The sequence below is a fragment of the Poecilia latipinna genome, unplaced genomic scaffold (assembly GCF_001443285.1).
Source record: "Poecilia latipinna isolate Pla-1442-1.1 unplaced genomic scaffold, P_latipinna-1.0 Scaffold491, whole genome shotgun sequence".
Classification (NCBI taxonomy): Eukaryota; Metazoa; Chordata; class Actinopteri; order Cyprinodontiformes; family Poeciliidae; genus Poecilia; species Poecilia latipinna.
In genome coordinates this window covers 422,071-445,436 of record NW_015113107.1, presented here as the reverse complement: position 1 = coordinate 445,436, position 23,366 = coordinate 422,071, and the positions used below count along the sequence as shown (strand labels likewise).

Here is a 23,366-nt window from a genome sequence, read left to right as displayed (position 1 = left end):
TTGAGTGATCTCATCTATAGGCCTGATGAAAAAAAAAAAAAAAAGATTCAGAGGTCAAAACAGTGACATTTTGAACCAAAACATGATTGATTTTAAGTTTTTTTTATTTATTTAACTTAAAAGTTAACAATTTTCATTATTGTGTTTTCAACGTAATCTGTTTTATTTTGTTGTTTGCAATTTTTTCTTACTCTTTTTTTCCTCCCATTTCAGTTCAAAAGGGAAATTGAATGTTGTCCTAACTCATTTCACCAGAATATCTTCAAAGACTCGTTGCGGATGCTGTGATCCTGCAGCAGTCAGTATTACAACAAATCTGTAGAAGCTTCTGATTAAATACTGCTGCTGCAGGATGGTTTCATGCTAATAGTTTGAATGACGTTATTATCACAAAGCACAAAAAGGCAAAACAGTCATTATCATAAAAGAAAACTATTCCAACCACATATTTAACACGATACAACACATGACACTAATTCATTTCTGTAGCTATGGGCATGATGTGCTCGTTTTTCAGATCATGTGAGACGTAATTTCTTAATTCTACAGTAAAACTGAAGAAAAAAAAACCCCTGACCAATCACAGGATAGTGAAGACTTTAACAGCGGTAGAAATGATGTTTCACATGAAGCCATGAATGAAGTCATCATCTGAAAACTGCTTTGTAAATCAGTGTTTCATTCTTGATGTTAAAGATTTGTTCTAGATTTGAACGTGACAAAACAGCAAAACCAGAAGAAATCCGCTGGGAACTAAGAACTTTTTTGTGGCTCCACATGCTGGTTGTGTGACAGAGTTTAACCTGTTGTTCACAGGTTGTCATTCACAATGACAGGGGTGTCAAACTCCAGTCCTCAAGGGCCGCTGTCCTGCAGTGTTTAGATGTGCCACAGGTAAAAAACAGTGGAATGAAATGGCTTAATTACCTCCTCCCTGTGTAGATCGGTTCTCCTGAGCCTTGCTAATGACCTAATTATTCTTTTCAGGTGTGGTGCAGCAGAGGCACATCTAAAAGTTGCAGGATAGAGGCCCTTGAGGACTGGAGTTTGACACCTCTGTCACGAGAGGTTAAGCAGTGTGGCTACTCTTGAAGCTGCTGGAGTCAAGGATTAGTTATCATCCCAAAATCTGAGCCGCTCGGTTTTTGGGTCGACTACAAGCTACATTCGCTATGTTACGTTCGCTATGATGAAACATGTTGCGAGATGACACTACTATTGGTTTAGTATATCCAGAAGTGAAAAAGGAACACCCAGAAAGAGAGACAGGCACACACAACACAAAAATAACCTGTTATAATACCTAATCAGCTGACTAATGTCTTGTCACTTCTGCTGACAGACCCACAGATTACTGTTATTTTCTGTAAGTGACAAATATTAAATCCTACCATATCGTTGCAACCTGTATTTGCAAAGTTACAACCTCTACATGTAAATAAAGGTGTATATTAGGTTGCACATGTGATATTTTGATCAAGTTCTGCACACACACACAAAAACTGATCTAAAAAGGCAGTGGAAGCTGGTTAGGCGTCACGCTGATGAAATAAAACAAAATGCAAATAAGCCGTTCCTTTCCGCGGCAGAGCGTTGAGGACGTTTGATGAAGTCAGTGATGGGTTTGCATCTCGCCATGCTGCCTCTGTGTGGGAGGAAATCAGTAACTACTCGTCGGTTTGAGCATCCAGGTATGATTTCCATCCTCCTCTCTAGCTGGGGCTCCTCTCCTCGGTCCTCACTGTGATCTTGATTCTTCGCTCCTGGTGCTTCTCTGTGAACAACAGAAGGAGATTTTAAATTATTTTAGACGAAAAAAAAATCTCAGAAAAATCCTTGTTAAAATGAGTATAGGATTAGGAATAATTAAAGGAAGAGATAAAATGACAGCTGTAAACTTAAAAATATGGATTTCAGGACATCTGTGTCAAAATGTAAAGGATTTAGCTTAAGTTAAATATTCTTATTAGCTTCTGATTTTGTATAAAGCTTATTAGCTTTATAATAAGCTAATAATAAGCTAGTTAGAGTGTTCCCACACTCTAACTGTGGGAACACAGAGTGTTCCCACAAAACACTCTAACTGGCCAATTTATCACACCTTCCTTACTAGCAAGGACTGGACCTTCAGAACTTTTTTAAACGGGACCTAATATGAAAAAATGTACTCTTTTTTTTATTATTATTTTTTTTTTTAGCTTTATATCACATTATAATGTTATTCCCTCATCAAACATAAACCCAAAAATGTTGTTTCAATTCATTCAGTCATGTTTGAGAAATCCTTGAATCTCTCGTGGCAACCATTTGGGCGTGTCTTTTCCACAAATCTGACCAATCACCTTCACGTTTCCTGACCAATCACTGAAACTCAGCTGAATTTTGACCAATCCGCTTTTCCCCTTGATACTGTAACTTACTGCTTCACAATGTCTCTTGACAACTGAACCTGCAAGGTGTAACCATGTCTGAAGTTAAGTGATAACATTTAACTTTTTTTGCAAAACCCATTTTGAGATGTTCGGTTGGATTTGTTTATATTACTGTTCATATCAACTTGAATGACCGAGATGGAATTCTTCTTCTGCAGTTTGACAACTCCTCACGACGTGATTTGATTCGTTTCAAGAACAAAACAAATGAAGCAGCTGGGATGAGGATTTCTTTTTTTCTTCCTTTAAATATTAGTCATGTTAAGATCCTATCTTTTTAGGGAAAGTTCTGTGTAGTAATTTAAACTTTTTCACAAGATGGGGTTAAGGGAAAGATAAAGCATAAAACAATTGCAACTTTGACCACAACTTTGTGAAAAATGTGCCACAAAATCAGTCATTTTAGGCTGCAACAATCTCAATCGCAATGTTGCGGAGGGGCTGACTAAACTAAACTAATCCATGAAGCGCAGAGCAGAGATCTGTCATTCTGAGAGTGTGTAGCCTTCTCTGCAGAACTGAACCAGATTAAACCTCTGAAGCGCTGCAGATCTTATCTCCACATTTAAAGACAAGGCTGCCTGCGTCGTGTTAATCAGGGCACATTCACAAGCAGTTTATTTTTGTACCATGGAACAAACTAACTTTGTTCTTCTTTATTTTGCTACTAATGCACATCTGTGGTTTCACTTTTAAAATAAACTAACAACTGTCTGGCTATATATATTTGACATAATAAGAGGAAACACTTTGTAAATAAATGCTGCATGGTGATTAAAAAAAATCAGAATGCATATTTTCCTTCTGAGCAGTTCAGCTTTTTGTTTTTGGCAGTATCTCAAAATAGAATTCAACTTTCTGCAGGCTTCCTGAAGCTCCTTGGGTTCTCTTTTAACTTAGTTTTTTTTCCAGTACCTACGACAAGCATGTTGTGCATGGTGTGCTTAAAAAGTGCTGAAAGTGGACAAATGGAGGACAAAAGGAGAAGTGTGTCAGGCCTGTAACAGTCTCTCCAGCAGATGAACAGGATCTGAGAGCTGTTTCTTTGAGAAAAAAGGGGAGAAAGGTAGAGCAAAGAACTGACACAGGACAGAGAGACGCCTCAACCGTACTGCTGAATGCCCAGTTTTCAGCTGACATCTTATTTAGGATTCATCTTGATGGAGCTAAAATCAGATTTTCTGTTAATTATGCTGTGTAAATATGTATTTGCTGCTAAATTATGTAACACAGGAGCTTGAGGGCTTTTTTCCCCTGGAATATCTTAATGGTTAGACAAAAGATTTGAAATGACTCCACTAGAGCTGAGGTAAAAAACACACTTTCCAAAACCCTTAGAAGTCCTGGAGCAAGTACTTTAAAATACAAGTAATAAGAACAACAAGAGAACTTGAGAGAGCTAATAATGATGTCTTTGTAGTAATAAATTTGACTTTTTCATGTGCCACTGTAAAAATAATTTACCCTATTTTACTGATTTTGCTTTTTTGATTCACTAAAACATTAAAATATCATACAACAATAACCTCAGTAAGAAGAGAACCAGGCAAAATAAAATGAAAAGAAGTATTTTGCTTCTAAACCTATAAATAACTGTCTGGCTGTCCTACTACACATCTCAAGTCTGTTTGAAGTTGAGGTCACAAACTGGCAACCCTACATTCTCCTTCAGGCTTTTCTGCGAGAGAACAGAAGTTGTAGTTCTCTATTGTCCAGATCCCAAAGAGTCAAAGAAGCTCCACCCTGTTTCACTTCCAACACCATGTTTAACTGTAAGTATCCTGTTTCATTTCTGTGGAATGCCTTGGTAATTTTATAATGTGTATCGAGACACTTTCAGAAGGTTAATATGTCATCTCACCAGTCCACAAAAGTATTTTCTCACAAGTCTTAGGAATAATCAAGATGTCTTTTTGCAAATGTGAAACTTGCTGTTGCATTATTTTCGACCCGTCTGGTTTTGGCCGTAGAACCCCTCCCTCCTCCCAGATACAATCGTTGCCACATCTCTTTCTTGTTGTTGAATCATGAAGACTGACTGAAACTGATACGGGAGAGGCCTACAGTGCTTTAGATGTTGTCCTGCAGTCGATTGCAAAGTTGGAATAACATTGGTAGTCTGGCCTCTCTACCATAATTTGATGACTTGCATAGTTACACAATGTTACTTTTTGTCTTATGCTAAGATCAGCTGGATGATCCGAAACATTAGATGGGATGAAAAACAAACAAACAAACAAACAAACAAACAAACAAACAAACAAACAAACAAACAAACAAACAAACAAACAAACCCCAGTAAAGTTTATGATTTTATATTTTGCACCACTGTATCTTTCGGTAAATAATGCTCAAGCATCATCTTCCTGCTGCTGTAGAACATTCACTTACAAGGATAGTACTTTAGAGATACTTATGTACTGCTTCAACAGAAGCAAGCACAACTCAAATAACAATATTTATTTCACACAGTCAAAGAGCTTTCTATTGGAAAAATGATTGCACAATTTGACATATAAGTAAACTTGTTTAGTGGAAGCAGACCAATTTTGAAAAAATAAACTCTTGTTTTTCAATAAAAAGATTATGGCGCTAGGCCGAGGTGTTTTTTATGGAGCCCCTGAGGGAACATGGAGGACTTTTTCCCTTTTAATTTACCTTGAAAAAGTATTGCATTCCCTCACAATACTTTTGCGTTGCCTCCCAACAGGTTTTGTGTTCTCTTGCAATAACGTACAGATCAGTTAATGAGGCATAATTGAATACTGAAATTCTTTCTTACGACGGCCACCACACTTTCTGCTATAATACAAGGTTTTTGTAAAGGTTTTTCTTCTAAACATATAATAGGTTTATAGGTTTAGAATAAAGCTATAAGCCTACTATAGGCTTATTATTATGTTATAGGATTAAAAGAAAAACCTTACAAAATCCTTGTATTACAGCAGAAAGTGTGTCAACATATAAGGCAAGATAAATAGTGCGACAGACGCATTACAAGTATTTCCAAGGACCGAGTTAAAAGACATGCAGCAAGAAATTTTTACAATACTATATGTTCTCCATGCACATAGTGTCATTTTATAGCATAATCAAGTAACTATGTTACTTTTTTACAGTTGTTAAAAAATGAAATGAACATTCGATATGACTTTAAAGAAATCTAACTTTGTAGTTTAACACTTTGAAATTGGTCCTCTGTCTCTTTAAAAACTCTTGCTCTGTCTGAAACTCAGGATGTCATCACATCACTCCTCTATCAACTCTTTGACAGCGTTTTTACTAGTGTTGCACTGAGAAGTAGGTCATATAATGAGCTCAGCAGATGTTCCACTAGATATTTGCTAATTGCTGCTGGCTAGTCTGAAGGAACTGAGTGGGGCTGTTGCAAGGTAGGGCTGCTCTGTGAGGCAGAAGCTTGAAAACTGCAGGTCTGAGGAGGAGTTTTGGCTGAAAGGTGGTGCTAGGGCCAACTAGGCATTTTGCACAACTGAATGGTTGCCATGGAGATTAGAGGATTTCTCAAGCATGCAGGAAAGAATCAAGGCAACACTCCTGGTATGTTTTTGATTATGACATTATGTAAAGCTCAAAAAAGTTGATTTTACATAACACTGCCCCTGCAACATGTACATACCTACCACTCTCTAAAGAGCAAACATGAAGAAGGAATTGTTTCCCTTTGTATTGGAACTGTAGTCAAACTGTGCCAGACTAATTGGTTCCCACTCAGTGAGCTTTTTTTTTTTAAATTCTGGTGCTTCATTCTGATCAGTTCTGTTGGTCACATTACCCTGAAATACACACATTTAATGTGTCTAACATTCAGGGACTAAAAATGAACCCGCTACTCACTGTTTGTGTCCGAGTCTCTGTCGGTTTCTGTGTCTATGCGAAGTCTCTTCCTCCTGCGGCCTGCCTTGCTCTTCTGACGTGGCCCACTCTTGCCTTCCTGCTCGTCTAGGCTGCTGTCTGCCTCGTTTGCTGAAGACAAGGACTGCGACGATGCCGAGGACACACAGGGGCTCGCAACAGAAGGACACTTTTGCTACAGGCAGAAATAAAGACACAGCTTTAGGTTGAGGCGTTTGCCAACACAATCAGCTCTGTGTCTTGGTTTGGGTTACCTTGCCGTTTGACGATATCGACTCTTGCTTCTGTAGCGCAGATGTTAGGGTCTCTAGTCTTACCAGTGCTGTGGAAAAATGAGTATAAGTGAACCACTGGAGCACAAAATATGCTTTTCCACTGCAAACTGTTTAGCTAAAGGAATCTGTCATACTTTTGTTCTGCTTTTCTTTGCTTCAGTGCGTAGAACATCAACACCGAACATCAGAAGAAGGCATTGCTTCACTCTTTCACAGTTCTTGCCTTGACAGGCATTTCTCACAATCAAACTTGCTTATCTACATCAGCATGTGACACATTTCCATAATAACCTGTTAAGCCACTCGTTCAACACACCCGGAGGAAGAGCTGTTATGGTTTGGTGAGTGCTGGTGGACTGGTTATATGGAGAACAAAAAAAGGGAAAGAATAGTAGATCTGTCATACTAAACCTGTGCTAGTGTCGGATGAGAAACAAACGGGAGTAACCAGTATGTCACACTGATATTTCATTTTGACAAAGAATACATACAAAAGCAATCATTTAGATTAATTCCTGTGAGGCTTAAACTAGGACAGAAGTCCTGTTCAACATTGAACTGTAAATAGTTTGTAGAAAGTTGTTGTCCTGAAAGACATATAAGGCAAAAGACCAATATCTTCATGCAGAAAGGATATTTAAGCACAAAACCAGACATGAGAGTTCAGATGCATTAACACTGTGAGGCTCTCTGGCTGGTTTACACACGTTTATACAGTTATTGACTCTATGGCGACACTTAGAGGCTATGCTGGGAAACTGATGTGAAAACACAAACTATACAAACTAAAGACATGCTGAACATTTAATAGTTAATGCAAAGCAAGCTTATTGAATGTGTTATGTGTGTCAATAATAATATTTATATTTTATTTTATATATTATCAGTAGTGGTGGGACTTGACTGAAAAGTCTTAAGCGAGTTAATTGAAGGGTCTGTAATTAATTACTAACAATGAATCACATTTTAATTGAAAATCACATACTGAAACTATTTGCTAAAGCTCTTTTTGCTGCTAAATTATTGCATAAATTGACATATGAGCTCAACAATAAAGATATTTATTGTTTATATTCTGTTATTTAGATTATTCAATCATCAGTTTGGTGCAAAGTTTTGTTCTATCTATTCAGCTTTCAAGTGTTTCAGGAACACCTGATCATTCATGGAACTTCTATAAAAAATACTCCTTTAGAAATGTGGACAGTGGGCGATGACATTAGCATTAGGATGCTAATGGATGACCAACTCCTCGGTTTTGAACAAAAAAGAAGAAGCAGCTTTGTCATCCATTGCTGTGGTTTGTGGACGTTGCTTGCACGTCAGATTTATTGGGTGTACCAGAAACACACAAATAAAAAGGTTCCAGCTCAGGACTTTCGTATGAAAAATCTAAGAATTGCGTTAAAATTTGTAACTTGTTAAAATGTATGTAATTAGTCATTCAAAATGAATAAATTAAAGTCTCAGCCCAAATTATTGGACTTCCTATTAATATTGCAAATGCTGCAATATAAGATAACTTGCTTTATAAACTATGGTGACATTTTCAGCCAATTTTCATGTCAGACAATGAGAAAAAATACATTTCAAAACTTTTTTTTAGTGTTTGTAAATGTGTGGCTTCAGGTTTTTGTTTTCTCATAACAGGTACTTTATGAGATATTGGCAACTAATAACGAAATATAGTCAATGACGTAAGAATGTTCTTTTTAATGAATCAAGGCTGTATGGAGAACTGACGCATTGAGTAAATAGCTTTCTTTCCCAGAACTTGATTTTCAAGACAGAGTCTTCCGCTCTCATCTGTATAGGCTAAATTCAAAGCTAGTTTGTCAAGCTTAGCAGGAGGAGGAACTCAAAGTAAAGTTAAAAAAACAACCTCTGGCTTCTTTATAGTAGGGTTGAGTTAAGTCATTTAACACACAGAGTGGTTTCAGTTTAACGAACCAAAAAGGAACAATTAGTGGGCTCAAGATCAGAGCAGTGCCAATTCACAAAGACATTTTCTCTTTCTAAAACTCAAAACATCTCAAACAAAAAAAATATGTATTAGGGGTGTAATGGTAAATTTAAATGTTTTGAAAATACTCTAATCAAAAATAACTTCTCATGACATAGCTGTATCTGACACCTGGAACTTGGTCTCTGTCTCTTTAAGAAGCTTCCACCCTTTCCAACACTCCCCCTTCAGCATGACATAACAACAATACTTCTCCATAATGCCGTTTAAAATCATCATGAGGAGCATTGTAGTTTGTACGATGAGTTCACCTTTATTTTATGTCTTTATTTTTTGTTGTTGTTGCAAAAACCATTTCGAGATGTTCGAGGTGATTTGCTTATAGTACAGTCATGACGGACGTCAAAATAACCCAAGCACTCCTATGAAGTTTGTTAAAGAGCAGGAGGAAAACTGGTTAGCATCTCGTCTTTTGTACACTTTTAAATCTGCTCTGGTGTAAGAGGAAACACTGTTCATGACATAGGGATATAAATGATGTGGTGAATTCAGGCAAAGTCAACACGTCAGAAGGAAAGGGGTTGATTTCTAAGCTAGTTATTTCCAACTTCTGTAAATACCGCTGGTTATGAGCCTGAGCCAGGTGTGCTACTTCTACAACTTGGGAAAACAATGTCAGTCGCTTTACTAAATACTGCCATCCCGCTTTCCCACCTCAACATGATTAAGGGACGTAGTTGAAAGGGTCAATAGCGTCCTGTTATTTCTCTTTGCTTGATATTGCATTGAAGATTTGTTAGTCAGTGAGCAGACAGAGTTGCAGACATTTCTGTAATCTTTACCTGGACGTAATGACAGAGTGAGGACAGGAACTTTCTTTCCGTTGGTTTGCTCCGTTTTATCATTTGCTTCTTCTTTTTTGTCTTGATCTTCAACCTGGTGCAATAACAAACACCATCATTACATCTTTTGTTCACCATGGTAAAAGTTTTAAAGGTTTAATTTGGTGTGAAGAAGTTTTAAAATACCTCATGGTTATGATCACTGATCAACTCTTGTTCTTGTTTGATGGGCGTTGAGGAGGAGGATGAAGGGAGGGAAATGAGTGAAGGTGATGACACAGGTATGGCTGTATTCACATTTCTGTCAGGGCTCCTCTGAGTGTCTCCCTCGCATTGCAAGGCGATGGGACTATCATCATTTCCAGGTTGGTTGGGTTTAGTCTTCGCTCGATCTGAGAGGTCCAGAGGCCCATCAGAGCTCTCTCTAAGTTCTTCTCCAGATACCTTCTGAGTCTTGGAAGGTGGGCTTTCTTTTTTCTCCCTGGCCTTAGTTTCATTCTCTATGTTCTCTGGCATCCTCCTGAACGTGAACACCACTGTTGGCTCTTTAGGCGGCTGAGGTGTGCTCTGCTTTTGGCTCTGCCATGAAGAACCAAAATCATGCCTTCTTGTGGTGGCTTGTGAGATTGGTGGGATCAAGCTGGAAAGACGTGACAAATGAGGCCCCCTGGAAGGGTTCTGCAGTGCTGGGTTGGCTCCCACAGCTGCCATGGGACCCCAGTTCGGGCCTTCAGATAGAGGCCAGGGCAGAGAGACGGTGCCACTCTTGATTGGTTTGGGATGGCAGGGGATGGGAGCGTGGATCACAGGTCTGCTTGGTCTCACCTCTCCACTTGGTGAGGAGGAGGACTTCTTCCGAAGATGTAGGGTATGGATGGAGGAATGCTGATCAAGTGCTTCAATGCTTTGAGGAAATAATGAACAGAAGTTAGTTATACATTAGGAAGGAATATGATCTTATTTTATCTTTTAACAAGATGGGAAAACCAGGACAAAAAAAAAAAACAACAACAAAAAACAAAATTGAGGTAAAGTCTCAAAGGTCATGTCCAGTAGATGTACTCTTTGCTCTCTATTGAAAAATGACTCTTTCCATTGCTGCATATTTGAAGTCGTTAAAATAATAATATAAATGTAATTTGCCTTGACGTAGGAAGGACTGTATTTTCTCTGAGAATACAGATTTTGTTGTCCTTCATATTGTATAGCTACTTCAGAATATGCTATATCTCTTTTTATGCAGATGACACCTGCTAATAAAATACAACTATTAATAAAAACTTAGATGCCTCAAAATGTCCAGACAGTCAATGACTTAAAAGAGTTCATTATGTTTGGTCATCTACCTTCTTTCAGCCACTTTGGTTTCTACGATTATATTCATTAGTTCAAGTCAAAACCAGGATTTGGGAATGGTGGCAGTCCTCCCCACAAATGTTACTATGTGTCTATATGAGTTCATAAAAACTCATCTGGCTTCTGGGGATCAAACCATTTTGGCATGTTTTTTTTTATCCTTCTCCTTTTTTGAAGATATTTACGTATAAACCCACTGATAAGGTTTTTACCTCTTTTCTCCACCTCTATTTACTCTGTGTTCTGTCTTCCAGGACGATGCTAAAGTTGGCTGAGGCTTGTATACTTCCTGTGTGAGAAAAATGATTGTAATACAAGACATTTCAAGGTTACTACCAGATTTCTTTGATTAAAGGAAATACAGTATGATACCAAAGGAAATAGCTATACCTTTTAGAACCTGGGGGTGTATTCACATTGTTATGTCTGCTTTAATTTAACTCTAGTTGGTTTGTCTAGAAGATCTTGTTCGTATGGGGATGTGTGAATGCGTAATCAAATTCTGGTCCACCTAAAAAGTTATTGGGGAACAGGTTGCTCAAAGGGTTTGGTTCATTTGGCACAGAGCCGCGTAAAAGTGAATTTCAGCAGCTGGAAATGGAACAAATGTCGCAATTTTGGTCCCCAATCAAACCGGGTCAGCCAGACTATCAGGTTTGAAAACACATTAACACCTTTGCTCATGTGTGGGCTAAATGTTAGCGTATTTGTCCAATGCAGTAATACAAATGGAAGTTGTAATCACGCTAATTAGGTAACTGTAAAAACTTAATTTAGGTTTTACCAAAGGCAGAGTAGAGAGAGCTGTTAAAAACTTACAAAACTACTTTGGTTTGTGCGTCTCAACAGCCTGCATTCAGTTTCTGTAAAAAAAAATAAATAAAAAGACAGAAGAGAACAAATTACAAAATCTGCTCTAACAAAAGAAGCCCTTCTTCTCTGCTGAGCCTCACCTTCACCTCTGTGGTCTGCCTCAGTCTTCACCAGTACATCGCCATCTGCTAGTTGGTCTCTGGACCGACTGATGGTTGGGCTGACCAGGGCTACAGCTCCAGGGGACAGGAGGTCAGGAGACATCTTTGGTTTGACGTCGACAGAGTTGTTGTTGTTGTGCTCGCTGCAACTTCTGCTTTCACACACACCGACAGGTGGTGTTGAAGAAACAAAGGACAAATTTAAGAGGGCGCTACAAACAAAACTAAAGTAAACTTAATGGAATTTTTACTGGAATTAGCTGAACTTGATAAAAATGAGATTAACTTATTTTGAATGTGTTTGAATTTAATCAAATGTGATCTGTAACTGGATTAAATTTGACTTTGATATATATGGGACGTTTGTTGTGAACTGACAATGTAAAATACTTTACTAAACCAAATCAGATTACATTGGTTTCTTTTGGGATATACAATTAATTTCAATAAACTGATTTCATCGTTTTAATTGTATTTCTTTGGAGTTGATTGCATGGCATGAATTTTTACCTCACTTTTTCTTTTTTTTTTTTCTTTTTTAGCACAATTGTGGGATCATTTGGATTTTGCATTTTTTTAATTGAACTGAAATTAGCCAGTGGAAGGTTTGGAACGACGATGTAGTCAGCTGAACTTTATCTTTTAACAACAAATCTGAATCTGATTTTGTTGAGTGATTATTAATCTGTAGAGGTTATTCAGCTTCTCAACTGTAATTGGACCAAGGTCTAAATTACACGACAATGGCAGGACAATAAAACACAAACGTTCTGTTGCATTTTAGCCTGTCGTTTACAAGGTAACAACATTATGCAAAGATGGTCACCTTGGTAAAAGACAGTTTTAATGGACTTTATTATACTGAATCCTCATTGGTCACATTTAGTTATGACACCCAGAGATGATTAAGTTGAAATCCTGCTGTTCTTGCTTGTCAACTTCCTTAGGATTCAGTTTTAAATGTCACGTTTATTTTTTAATTTGCACTTTTATCCAAATCCCTTTTTACTGCAGCAATAATAGTTTTCCTAATGAGTGAAACTGTACAAAAAAAAGGTTAAATAACCTAAACTGTCCACATCAGTAAGTAGGATTTTAGTGCTACCTCTAAAATAAGCTAAACCTTATTGTAGTTTTAGCTTACAATAAGCTAAACTAAGTGGAAACCTAAACCTTTCCAGTCAAACATCACATACTCACTCAAGTGTTGCTCTTAAACTGGCGATGTCTTCTTTAAGTTTAAGATTCTCTTTCCGAAGGTTGGTCATCTCTCCAGCTAAAACCCAAAGAACAAGTCGCAGTAAAGATAAAGATAAAGGCAACAAAAAAGGATTTGAAAAACAAAGTGACTTTTAGAAGAAGCTAGTGATGCTTATAAAATGAAAAATATCTGGAATACCAAGGAGGGAGATGTGCTGGAGGCTCTGTATGCGTGAGGCTTCGTACTCCTGCTGTCTCCGCTTGGCCACCTCTTGGGTTACCGTACATCTGTCACACAGACCGGCTCTCAGTCTGAACACACAGCAGGAAAAAAAAAGTAAATTAATTTTATGCTAATTATGCTCCAAATTAATATATTTGAGGAGACGTTTGTATATTGATCGCTCTGCGAAAGCTGAATTTGTTCCACACTTGAAAAAACTAAACTGTTTGGCAATCAGCTATTATTGCAAGCAAGTTGATTTTGTAAAAAAAAAAAAAAAAAAAAGAAAAAAAAGAAATAAAAAATCTCTCATTCCAGGCAACCTCAGGCGCTGAAGCTAGGGTTTTCGCATTTTTTAAATAATAATTTTAAAATGGGAAAAATGTCGACTTAACCAACATCATCTTACATGACAATACAATTTCAAGTCCCAGTAAAATGATGCGTTTCCATTGACCGTACCACTGTGCAAATCAGAAATAAGAAAATACATTCGCTTAATTGAATTTTGCTAATTGTGAGAAAACTCATGATTTTCAATAAAACATTTTTTGTTTTAGTATGAGGTATTGAAATAAGTGTATAACCAGCAGGAGAGATACAAAGCCGTTTTCATCTTTTTGTATCTTACTAATCTCAAAGAAAGTCTTCACACTGGAATCTTTAAGGCCCCCCTTCTGGTGCTCACAGTTTTCAGATAAACTAATTTCCCTTCTAACCTTTTTAGAACTTCAGCTTGTTTTACCCTGTTTAGCTTAGTTCATGTTGTTACTTTCCTAAGCTTTAGCCACTATCAATTTTCCTGAGTTCATCCTTTAATTACTACCTGGATGACACTGGTATTTCAAGTACCTTTACAAAACAGAAAACATTAGTTTTTAATTCGGTGTTACCTGTTTTCTAGAGTCTTGATGTTCTCTGTTAGTAATCTCTGCTGCTCTTTCATCTGCTGGTTTCTGGTGAATAGTTCCTCCATTCGCTTTGTGTCGCTGTTGGCATCAAACAATTAGAGTCGGGTTTTAGTAAAACAAACAAATTCCATAAACATACAAATGAAATCAAATTTTTACACACGCAGAATAAAAAGACACATACACTGTTATTTCTCACTGTCTGAAGTCAAATCAGACCAAACTTTTTATTCTTTTTCAAGAATTTCCTAAACTATTTCTATTTGCTAGTTGTCACAAATAGGGACGCACTGATTCAGGTTTTTCACTTCCGATACCAATACAATATCTGAGGTTGCGACTAGACCCGATACCAATCCGATACATAAAAATAGAGCTGAATTGACTTAAAACATTTCTTTCTTTAAACACAGACATAAACATATTGAATTTAATTTATAACTCTGCACCTGTACAGCACAATTAAATACACCTATAGCATAGCCAGCTTGTAAAAACAACGCAACTTTAGTTTGTTCAGTCAGCAAAATTAGGAGTAAAAAAGCCAATGTAAAATAAATAATAAAGAAACTGAAACTGACAAAAACCAACCAACCAAACAAGCAAACAAACAAACAAACAAACAAACAAACCTTCTTTCTACTGGTTCAGAAAGTGCAATTAGAAATTCTAAATATAATGAAAAATAATAAAGCATGATGTCGCTCAGAACACAAAGCATTGAATTACTGAACAGATCTGCCCTTATGGATTGGACAGATGGGATCTGGAATTGTTTTCAATATCAGGACCAATACAGATATTAACATCAAATTGGTGCATCTCTAGTCACAATACTGAGAGAAAAAAATGTGTCAGAGACTTATGTAGAAGCAAAAAAGTTTGATTGTCATTAATTTCCTAAGATTTGAGTGTACAAGTTTGGTTTAAATGATGTTAGTTTGCTATAGGGACTTCAGGAAACTGAGCCACCAAATCATCTAGATTGATCTGAATGTTAGCATGATCAGCCCTTACCTGTGACTGGTCGGTCAAAAAAAAAAAAAAAGTAAAATAAATAAATAAAATAATTTTTTTATTTATTTTATTTTACTTTTTTTTTTTAATTATGTAAGAAGTACAAAGGAAGCTGTTTAAAAGGAAATGTTCTTCCATAGCATGCCAAAACATGTCCGTGGTTCATTCAGGCTGCGAGACAGTTCAAGACTTTTAGCAGAAAACAGGAATTTCCATATTCCTCATTGAGGTTTCTACCTGTCCCCGTCAGGGAACAAGCTGCATCTGGAAATGTTAGGAGCCTTCTGGAAAATATTAGATATACACGACCTTGACCAAAGAAATGGTTCTAACTACATAAGCAAATACTGTCCTACTGGATAATTACTGAGAGGAGAGCTGACTCCAGAGGAGTAGCACAAATTGCATTTTTCTTATCTTAAAATCAGTTAATAGGACTGCACTGTGATAGAGAGATTGCGTCATTGTTTTATTTTTTTTTCCATCTAAGCCTCTTAGACGGAAAAGGTTTTTTTCCGTCTAAGCCTCTAAGACCAAAATGTATTGCTTTACAGCCTCACTATGACTAGGATTCCCGTTTATTTATTTTTTTTGTGCATAGTTTGAACATGTCCCTGTTTTGTTTTTGTGTGTATCTGTGTAAGTATATTTTATTTTAAATGTACAATCACTAGTAAAAATATTTGATTTAGGGTGCCTTCAAATCAGCTCTATTTAGTTCACCTTAGTCAAAAGCAAACCAAATAGTTTGTTCTCCTATTGAACCAAACTTTCCTAGAAACGTCTGGTTCATTTGGGGAGGCGGGAACGGGCAGTCAAACAAAAAAAATAATAAAGCGAACTCTGGTCTGCCTTCAAACCTAGCTCTTGGTTTTGCTGAAGTGAACTCTGGTGCGGTTCTAATGTACATGTGAACACAAAGCGGACCGGACACCCCTCCAAAAACCGGAAGCAGACTATTGTGCAGGACATTCTGGGTAAGTACAATAAAAACAAAGAGAGTCTAACTCTAGAGGGAGAAATGGCTCACGCTAAGCGCTGAAGAGCGATTGACACCACACCAATTTCGTTTACAATTTGTGAAGAAAGAAGTTGCGTTCATGTCCTTTTCAGAGCTTTTCGTGTTGTTCTCTTCAGTGACTCTTGGTACAGCGCCCCCACAGGCCAGGGGGTGAACAGGTTTTTCAAAAGGTTTGGTTCGTTCGACGCAGTGCAGTGTGAAAGCGAACCGCACCAGCTGAAAATGTAACAAATGTTCGAATTCAGTCTACCGGACTATCAGATGAGAATTTTTCTCTGATTGTCCCAACTTTGTCCACATGGACTTTAACTAAGCAAGCAAGTTACTTAATCTCATTTTAAGTAACAAAATTAAAGGTTAATTAGTTTATTCCCGCATAGAGTTTGACATATCCCCACCAAAGCTTGTATGTTCTGTAGCCTCATAAAACTGAGTTTTATTGACATATGCCACCTGCTCCTATGGTAAATAAAGATCCACTAGGAAAATGTTTAGTATCTTCATTACACTTTCTGAATGGTTTAAAAGTGCTAATCAAGTGCCAATCGTTTTTAATTGTTTGTCAAGTTGTTATTGCTATGATAGGTGTGCTTACATTGAATAATCTTCCCATCTCCTTTCCCTTTTCTCTCAGTTCCAAGAAGAATCAAAAGTTCGGTGACTCAATAACAGACTTGTCGCGACATGAGCTTCTTTCCTTCCATGCAGCAAATGACAGGAGTGAACACGGAGCCAGGTGCAGGTCTGGCGTGCCCCCCCGCCTCCATGTCTGATCTGAAAACGCTTCACGTTTTAACTGTCTTCAGTTTCTAACCGTGAGTCTACTCACCAGCCCTTCTTGTTGGACAGCTCTTTAACTTTCACCTGCAAAACTGATAGAAAAATAAAACATACTCATGACTATCAGAACCTATGGTGATATATATAAAAAAAACAGTCTTTGCAAAGCTCATGCATCTTTAGCCCTCACCTTCCACTTCTCGTTCATGGGCTTCCTGCAGCTTCTGCAGAAGGTCCTTAAAGCTCTCCATTATTTCCAGCATTCACAGTTGAACTTCACTTAAACTGTGTGACAAAAAGGCAGGTGTTTATTTTTTTTAATCATTGTCCATCAGAAGAATAGAATAAAACAGGATTTTCTTTTTTGCGACAATAAGATTGGATCCAGCTTGCACCACACCCTTAGTCCAATGTTATTACGAAATAATAAAACCTGTGAAGACACTCACAAGAAACAGTTAAACACACGAACGTTATAGCCTCAGGACTGTTTGTGGGAATCTGAGAACAAGTCCCCAAGTTCTCAAGAGGAAGCGATTTTTTTTTTATATTGAGGAAAACTAGTTAGACTGGACCTGCCAGGTGTGCTACTTTGGATTACAGTTTGTGATTCAAATACATAAACAATGAAACACTATAAATTTGACAGCATTTTCAAATGATAGCATACAGGAATAAATTAATTCAAGAAACTTTCCACTCCTTCAGTAAATTCAACATACAACATAAGTTCAGTGAAAAAAACAGAAGAGGAATACGCTTAGAAGTGACACTCTGTGTGGATTTATAGAGCTGGGTCGATCTGATCAGATTTTACGAAAAGAACCACAGGAAATTCTTCTCCACATGTTCCATGGTGTTGCTCATTGTTTTATTGTAAGTGCTGTGAGTTAATTGTAGCTCCCAGTGTTTCTCTACAACACATTGAACATACCCCATAATCAGTAACAAATTATATGGACACTCTCTGGCTTGTCCCAGACTATGTTTCCAGGGGTGACTGTGGCTTTGTGGGTAGAGTAGCTGTCTTGCAATCTGAAGGTTGTAGGTTCAATTCCAGCTTCCTACTGGCACATCAGTAGAGGCAAGGCACTTAGCCCCAAGTTGCCTACTGAGCTGTGTGTGAATGTGACTTGAGTGTAAAGCTCTTTGAATGGTCAAAATGACCATGAACTGAACTATATAAGTTCAGTCAATTTAACATTCCATTTACTAATGTGTGCAAATCTGCTAGTGTTGACCTCATTAAATAAGAATAAGCTTGTTCACACGGTAAATCAGCAGCTGTAATGAGATGCAGTATATTCTTTTTCAAAAAAGAGCCGGTAACAGAACATCATTTCTAAAAGATGATCATGCTTATGAGCTCTGGAGCACATCAAGATGTGACTATATGTATGGTAGATTCATTCTACTACCTATTATTAAATGATCAGGGTTGGAACATATAAATGCAACTGAATGAATGAAAAACTTCAGAAGTAAGTTCTGTGCATTCAGGCTCGCTTGCTGCTGTGTTATGTATTGGAAAAAGTCTCAGGTCTGTACTGCTCTGAGCTACAAACTCTTAGTAAAGGGTAACGATTTCCTTAACTACTTACTTTTTCCTGCCTACATGTAAAGACTAGCTTAATTTTGCGTGGAGTGATATTGCAATGAGCTCACCTTACCCTTAGTTCACATACTAGCGTGTTAAGACAACCTCTGCGTTCTGGAGCTCTTGCTACAGCTGCAGCCTCCACCCTTGCTGAAGGGTCGTAACTCAAAGGTCGTTCTACTTTCTAGAACTGCTCAGGACCCAGTGGACAGCAGCCTGTACAATCTGTGAAACCTGGCATTCCATGTTGAACAGTTTGGAACACAGAAAGGGAAGAACATGACTTGGGCGGTGGTCAGAACCTTGTTACCAGGAAAGCAGCTTTTACCAGCTTTTTCAGCTTGCAAGATAAGTCATGACTGGTCAAGCCGGTTTCAGCTCCCCACCAAAGGCTTCTCTAAACCTGAGATAAAGTACAAGGGATGGGCGAGCTACTGCAGAGAATCTCTCTCTCTCTCTCTCTCTCTCTCTCTCTCTCTCTGACTGCCTCACCTCTTGTGCGTACTGAAAATTGTGCAGTTATGCTGAACAATCAGTCTGCATTGTTGGCACAATGTTATAGCATATCAAGCATAAATTACACCTAGCCCTGCTCTTTGTAAAGAAATAAAGGTGTGATCTCATTCTGATCTTTAAAGGAAGCAGTCGAAGCACCAAGATGAAATCGTTAACGCTGTCCTATCAGTACGCTGAAACTTGATTTGGTCCAGTCTTTTCAAAAGATCAAGGAGACAAGCACCCACATGAGGTTGCACGCTTTAGATGTTGCATGCTGACAACATATCTTACGACATTAACCGAAGGCCATTCCCGCCTTCTCCTCGTTGTTCTCTGCCTTCTTCCTCAAGGAAGAGAAGGTTATAAAAAGGATGATCAAACTGACTTGTTCATATTTGAAGTGCTTGTTGGTGTTAAATTCACCAACAAGCTTCAACAGCATCATTACACACTCAACAGCTCTTTATCAATGTCACCAGGAATTCACTTGTGCCCCATCACATCTCCAAAAAAAAAGGAAGCACCGAATATCTTCAGAGATATTCGGTGAAGGCACTGGGGCACCCATGATTATGGGTGCTGCTTTATTCCTGTCTGACTCGGGGACTGAAAGTAATTTTGGCAAGCATATGGTGGCCCTGGATTAATTCAGGGTTTACAATGAGAAATGTGGCCTCTTTATTGGCTGGGACTATATATTTGAAGCATAAGAACAGATTTCTCATCCATGCCTGGACCACTTGGCTCTGTTCGCCCTTCAAAGGTAACATTTGAATGCTGAAAGTCGCCCTCCAGAGGTAGTTGGAAGAATCCCGAATGGAAGGAACTCTGACTACTTTTACATGAGCAATTGAGTATTAGTGTGAGGGAACAGACCGCTACGTTTAGTATTATGTGATTGAGGTGCTACAGAGCCTATTGGAAAAGGGCTGTAACGATTTCATTGAATAATTCGACTACCTCAATTTTTAAAAATTCTTGTGGCAAATTATCTTCTTCAGGGCTTCATTAAATTATGTTTTTATATTTAGCACACAGTGTTCCTGTCAGATGATTATTTGTGTTGTGCAATGCAATGCTATGACTTCCTCCAATGAGTTGTTAACAAATGCTAAGTGCTATTAGCAGCTATGGAGGAAGACGATGAGGCACAGACAGAAGCGCCACCAAGAAAGAGATGAAATGTCTGAAAAGTGTGCTCGAGACTGGAATGTCAGGACTGTTGCCATGTTCAGATTCGACGTTAGCATGTAATGCAGGAACAGTTTTATCTTCCATAGAGGAACACTGAGCAAAGTGAAAAAAATGAAAATGAGGATGTATATCATATTGTTTGGTTCTGTGACAGTAGAGTGGGCTACTCTACTCTTGTAAAGCCACAGAAACACAGGTGAAGAAGAGCGGAACAATAAGTAAGCATTATGCTACATGGTGGTGACTTGGTGCCCAGGGCATGGATGGTAAATGGTAAAATGGGCTGCACTTGTATAGAACTTCTACCATGTCTGAGGACTCCAAACAGCTTTACACAACAATCGGTTATTGACCTATTCATGCACACTGATGGTGGTAAGCTACATTGTAGTCACAGCTGCCTTGGGGCAGACTGAGAGAAGTGAGGCTGCCATTCAATAAGCAGCACCACGCCCTCTGAGGAACCCCAGCGGGCAAAGGGAGTGAAGCGTCCTGCCCAAAGAGGCAATGACAAAGTGAGTGGTCAGTAGTTTGATTGGGGACCAAGATTGGATCATTTGTAACATTTTCAACTGGTGCTGTTCACTTACACACTGGACTGTGTCAAATGAACCAACCCGTTTGGTCGGTTGTCCCACCACAACCGTTTATTTGGCTGTGGTGGGACAACCGAACAAACCGCTGTCCCACTAAATGTTGGCATGACAGCATGCCAACACTTGAAATGTGTTTGGTTTCTTTTTTATGTTGAGAGGCTTTCTATTACATCAGTGTCAATAATTAACCCGGCAATCACATCCTTTTGCCACATCATTGATTTACAAACAGATGAACCACTGAAGGAAGCAACACAAAACCCACTGAAGAAATCACTGAACAAAACGTCCTTCTTCACCAAGTGTAAGCAAAAATAGAGGGACATCAGATTTTAGTGGTTATAGAGTTTGTCATTTGGCTTTGGTAAAAGACCACAAGTCATTTCTCTTGCTAGCGGGAGAAATGGCAACCCACCGCTAGATCAACCTCTCTGTCACAGATACTGATGTTTTTGGAGTTTCTTCATTCGGTTATCAAAGAACTAATGATTAGCTTAAATACCCCACCTGTGAGGGTTTTAGTTTCCATTTCCAATGGAAATGTTCAGTCTCCATTGCTGAGAGTAAAGCTGGTAAAAACGTAAGCTTTTGGGAATTTTCAAACTTCAAGTAACAGAGCTTTAATCTGACAAGTTCATCAACATTTTGGTCCTCTGAAATCGCCTCGGGCAACATTCACCTACAACTATGAAATCCATACATTTTTAAAATAGTCTGAACACCACAAAACATATTTATGTTTTTCAAATAAAAATATGTCTTCTTGTATGGATTTGACAAATACAACTGTCATGCTGCATTTCATCCAACGTCTGATTCATTGTGTGTAACAGACAATGAATCTGTTACACAGGCACAAGTTTGCCATCAAACTTGTGCCTGAATGTATTCCAAATTTAGTCAAGTGCTAATATTTAGCATTTTGATCAGTGGAGTTTCAGTTCTCTTGACATGTCAGGATATGTCAGGAAAGAGGCTGTTCAGATCACTTCAGCAGAGCAAGAAAAGACCTGCCTGCCTCAGTTAGCTGGCTCTGCTATCACAGATCCTTATTCACACCCCTTCCTTCTCTCTCTCTCTCCCTCTCTCTCTCTCTCTCACATGCACACACATGTATAAATTTATTACTGCTTACCCAGTATTTCAAGTTCACTAGGCTTCAGACTTTATGTGCAACTGCATCAAATTTCCCAGTCAGCCGAAAGAGATGTTAGCATGTTCTTTGCAAACACATCGCCCGGGATGCTCCACACCTGGGAAGAAACCCATAACACAATGGGAAACACGCCTCACTCCTGCTGCTTTCAGGCAGACAGCTGCTGCCAAGCGGTTTGTATCAGAGCGGGAAAGTTTGGAGTCTGAGCAAAACCAAACCTGAGTTGTTTGGGAGAAGGAGAAAGTTCTGGTGTTCAAGTCAGCAACAGGTACAATTACAGAGCTGTGGAGAAAAGGGAACAGAGCAGGAGTTTTACCTCAGTCCTCGTTTACAACCAGAGGAAGACATGTGCCAAAAGGATGTGGTTGCCGGGTTAATTATTGACACGTTTTTTTTTATTTTATTACAAAAAGAAAAATAATCTGATGTAATAGAAATCCTGTCAACATAAAAAAAACAAACACATTTCAAACGTTGGCATGCTATCATGACATATATACTCTGTCTGTATTATACAGAATATTAGTGAGCAGCTCTTATAACATTCATACAACTCTCAAACTTCCAAATTAAATCCTCAGTCATATGCATGAGTTGAACCGACACTTCTAACTAGTCCCCTGTACAGTTGTTTACTCCTTCCAGTACCTACCAGCAGCTCCTCTGTCCATCTATCAGCCAGTCTTTCCTGGCCTTCAGGTCCGACCTTTGCCAATTCCAGACTCACCTCGCTCACCCTGGGAACTCTCGCTCCGGCGCTCCTGCTGTCCCGTTTTCTGCCTCTTCGTTCAGAACTCCTAAGTGGCCTCGAAATAGAGAGAGGGAACAGAACACGCAATGGAGAAGAGGAGAGACAGAAGAGGCTGTGGTGAAGGAGAACGCCCCATGCACTCACACTCACCCCCCCACCCACCTTTCCTTTTTTCTCTCTCTTTCTCTCCCTCTCTCATCTCTGTACCAAGAGAAAACCGGTTGGGTTGGTCCTCCCCTTGAGGAACACAAACACTGAGGCCCGGGCAAGTTCTCCCTTGATATTCCTGTTCTACTGAAATCCCACAGAACTGGTTAAACCGGTTCCAGAAAGCCCGCGGTGATAAAGGGACAGAAGTAAGCAATGAAACAGAAATATCCAATGTAGGCACCAATGACTGTTTATCTAAACCAGGGGTTATTAAAAACTGGTGTGACGATGGAATTAACTAAATAATTGAACTTTAATGTAAATTTAGGAGTTAAAATGTCAGAGCCCAGCTTAACGTCAGCTGATAGCCCCGGGTTCTCAGACAACAAGGAGGGAAACAGTAACAACACCAAGGGAGGACAATTCAGTTATTTAGCTCTTTTTTTATTCCCCAACGGAATAAAATGCTCCGTTTTCTTGTTTGCATAAAATAACAATAAAAATATTAAAATGTCCAAATCAGAACAAACTAAAATTGTCCAAGAGGGCCAACATCC

General features: G+C 38.5%; 1 protein-coding gene across 7 annotated transcripts; it reads right to left on the bottom strand.

Moving 5' to 3' along the window:
* Window positions 1-1,070: 1,070 nt before the first annotated feature.
* rbbp8l (retinoblastoma binding protein 8-like) lies at window positions 1,071-22,813 on the bottom strand. 7 transcript variants are annotated; one of them, XM_015039970.1, is made up of 16 exons: window positions 22,561-22,813; window positions 22,127-22,190; window positions 21,888-22,005; window positions 17,058-17,152; window positions 16,917-16,959; window positions 14,032-14,127; window positions 13,115-13,227; window positions 12,916-12,991; window positions 11,695-11,867; window positions 11,561-11,604; window positions 10,954-11,030; window positions 9,572-10,289; window positions 9,386-9,479; window positions 6,560-6,627; window positions 6,288-6,480; window positions 1,071-1,774 (listed from the first exon to the last, which is right to left on the bottom strand). In XM_015039970.1, exons 4-16 carry the CDS (start codon window positions 17,128-17,130, stop codon window positions 1,713-1,715), a joined length of 1,830 nt encoding a protein of 609 aa, XP_014895456.1. In that variant the 5' UTR covers window positions 17,131-17,152; window positions 21,888-22,005; window positions 22,127-22,190; window positions 22,561-22,813; the 3' UTR covers window positions 1,071-1,712. The 7 variants fall into 7 exon arrangements, with proteins under 7 accessions (XP_014895456.1, XP_014895462.1, XP_014895457.1 ...); XM_015039976.1 differs by having other exon boundaries at window positions 11,701-11,867; XM_015039971.1 differs by having other exon boundaries at window positions 22,636-22,813.
* Window positions 22,814-23,366: the final 553 nt, after the last annotated feature.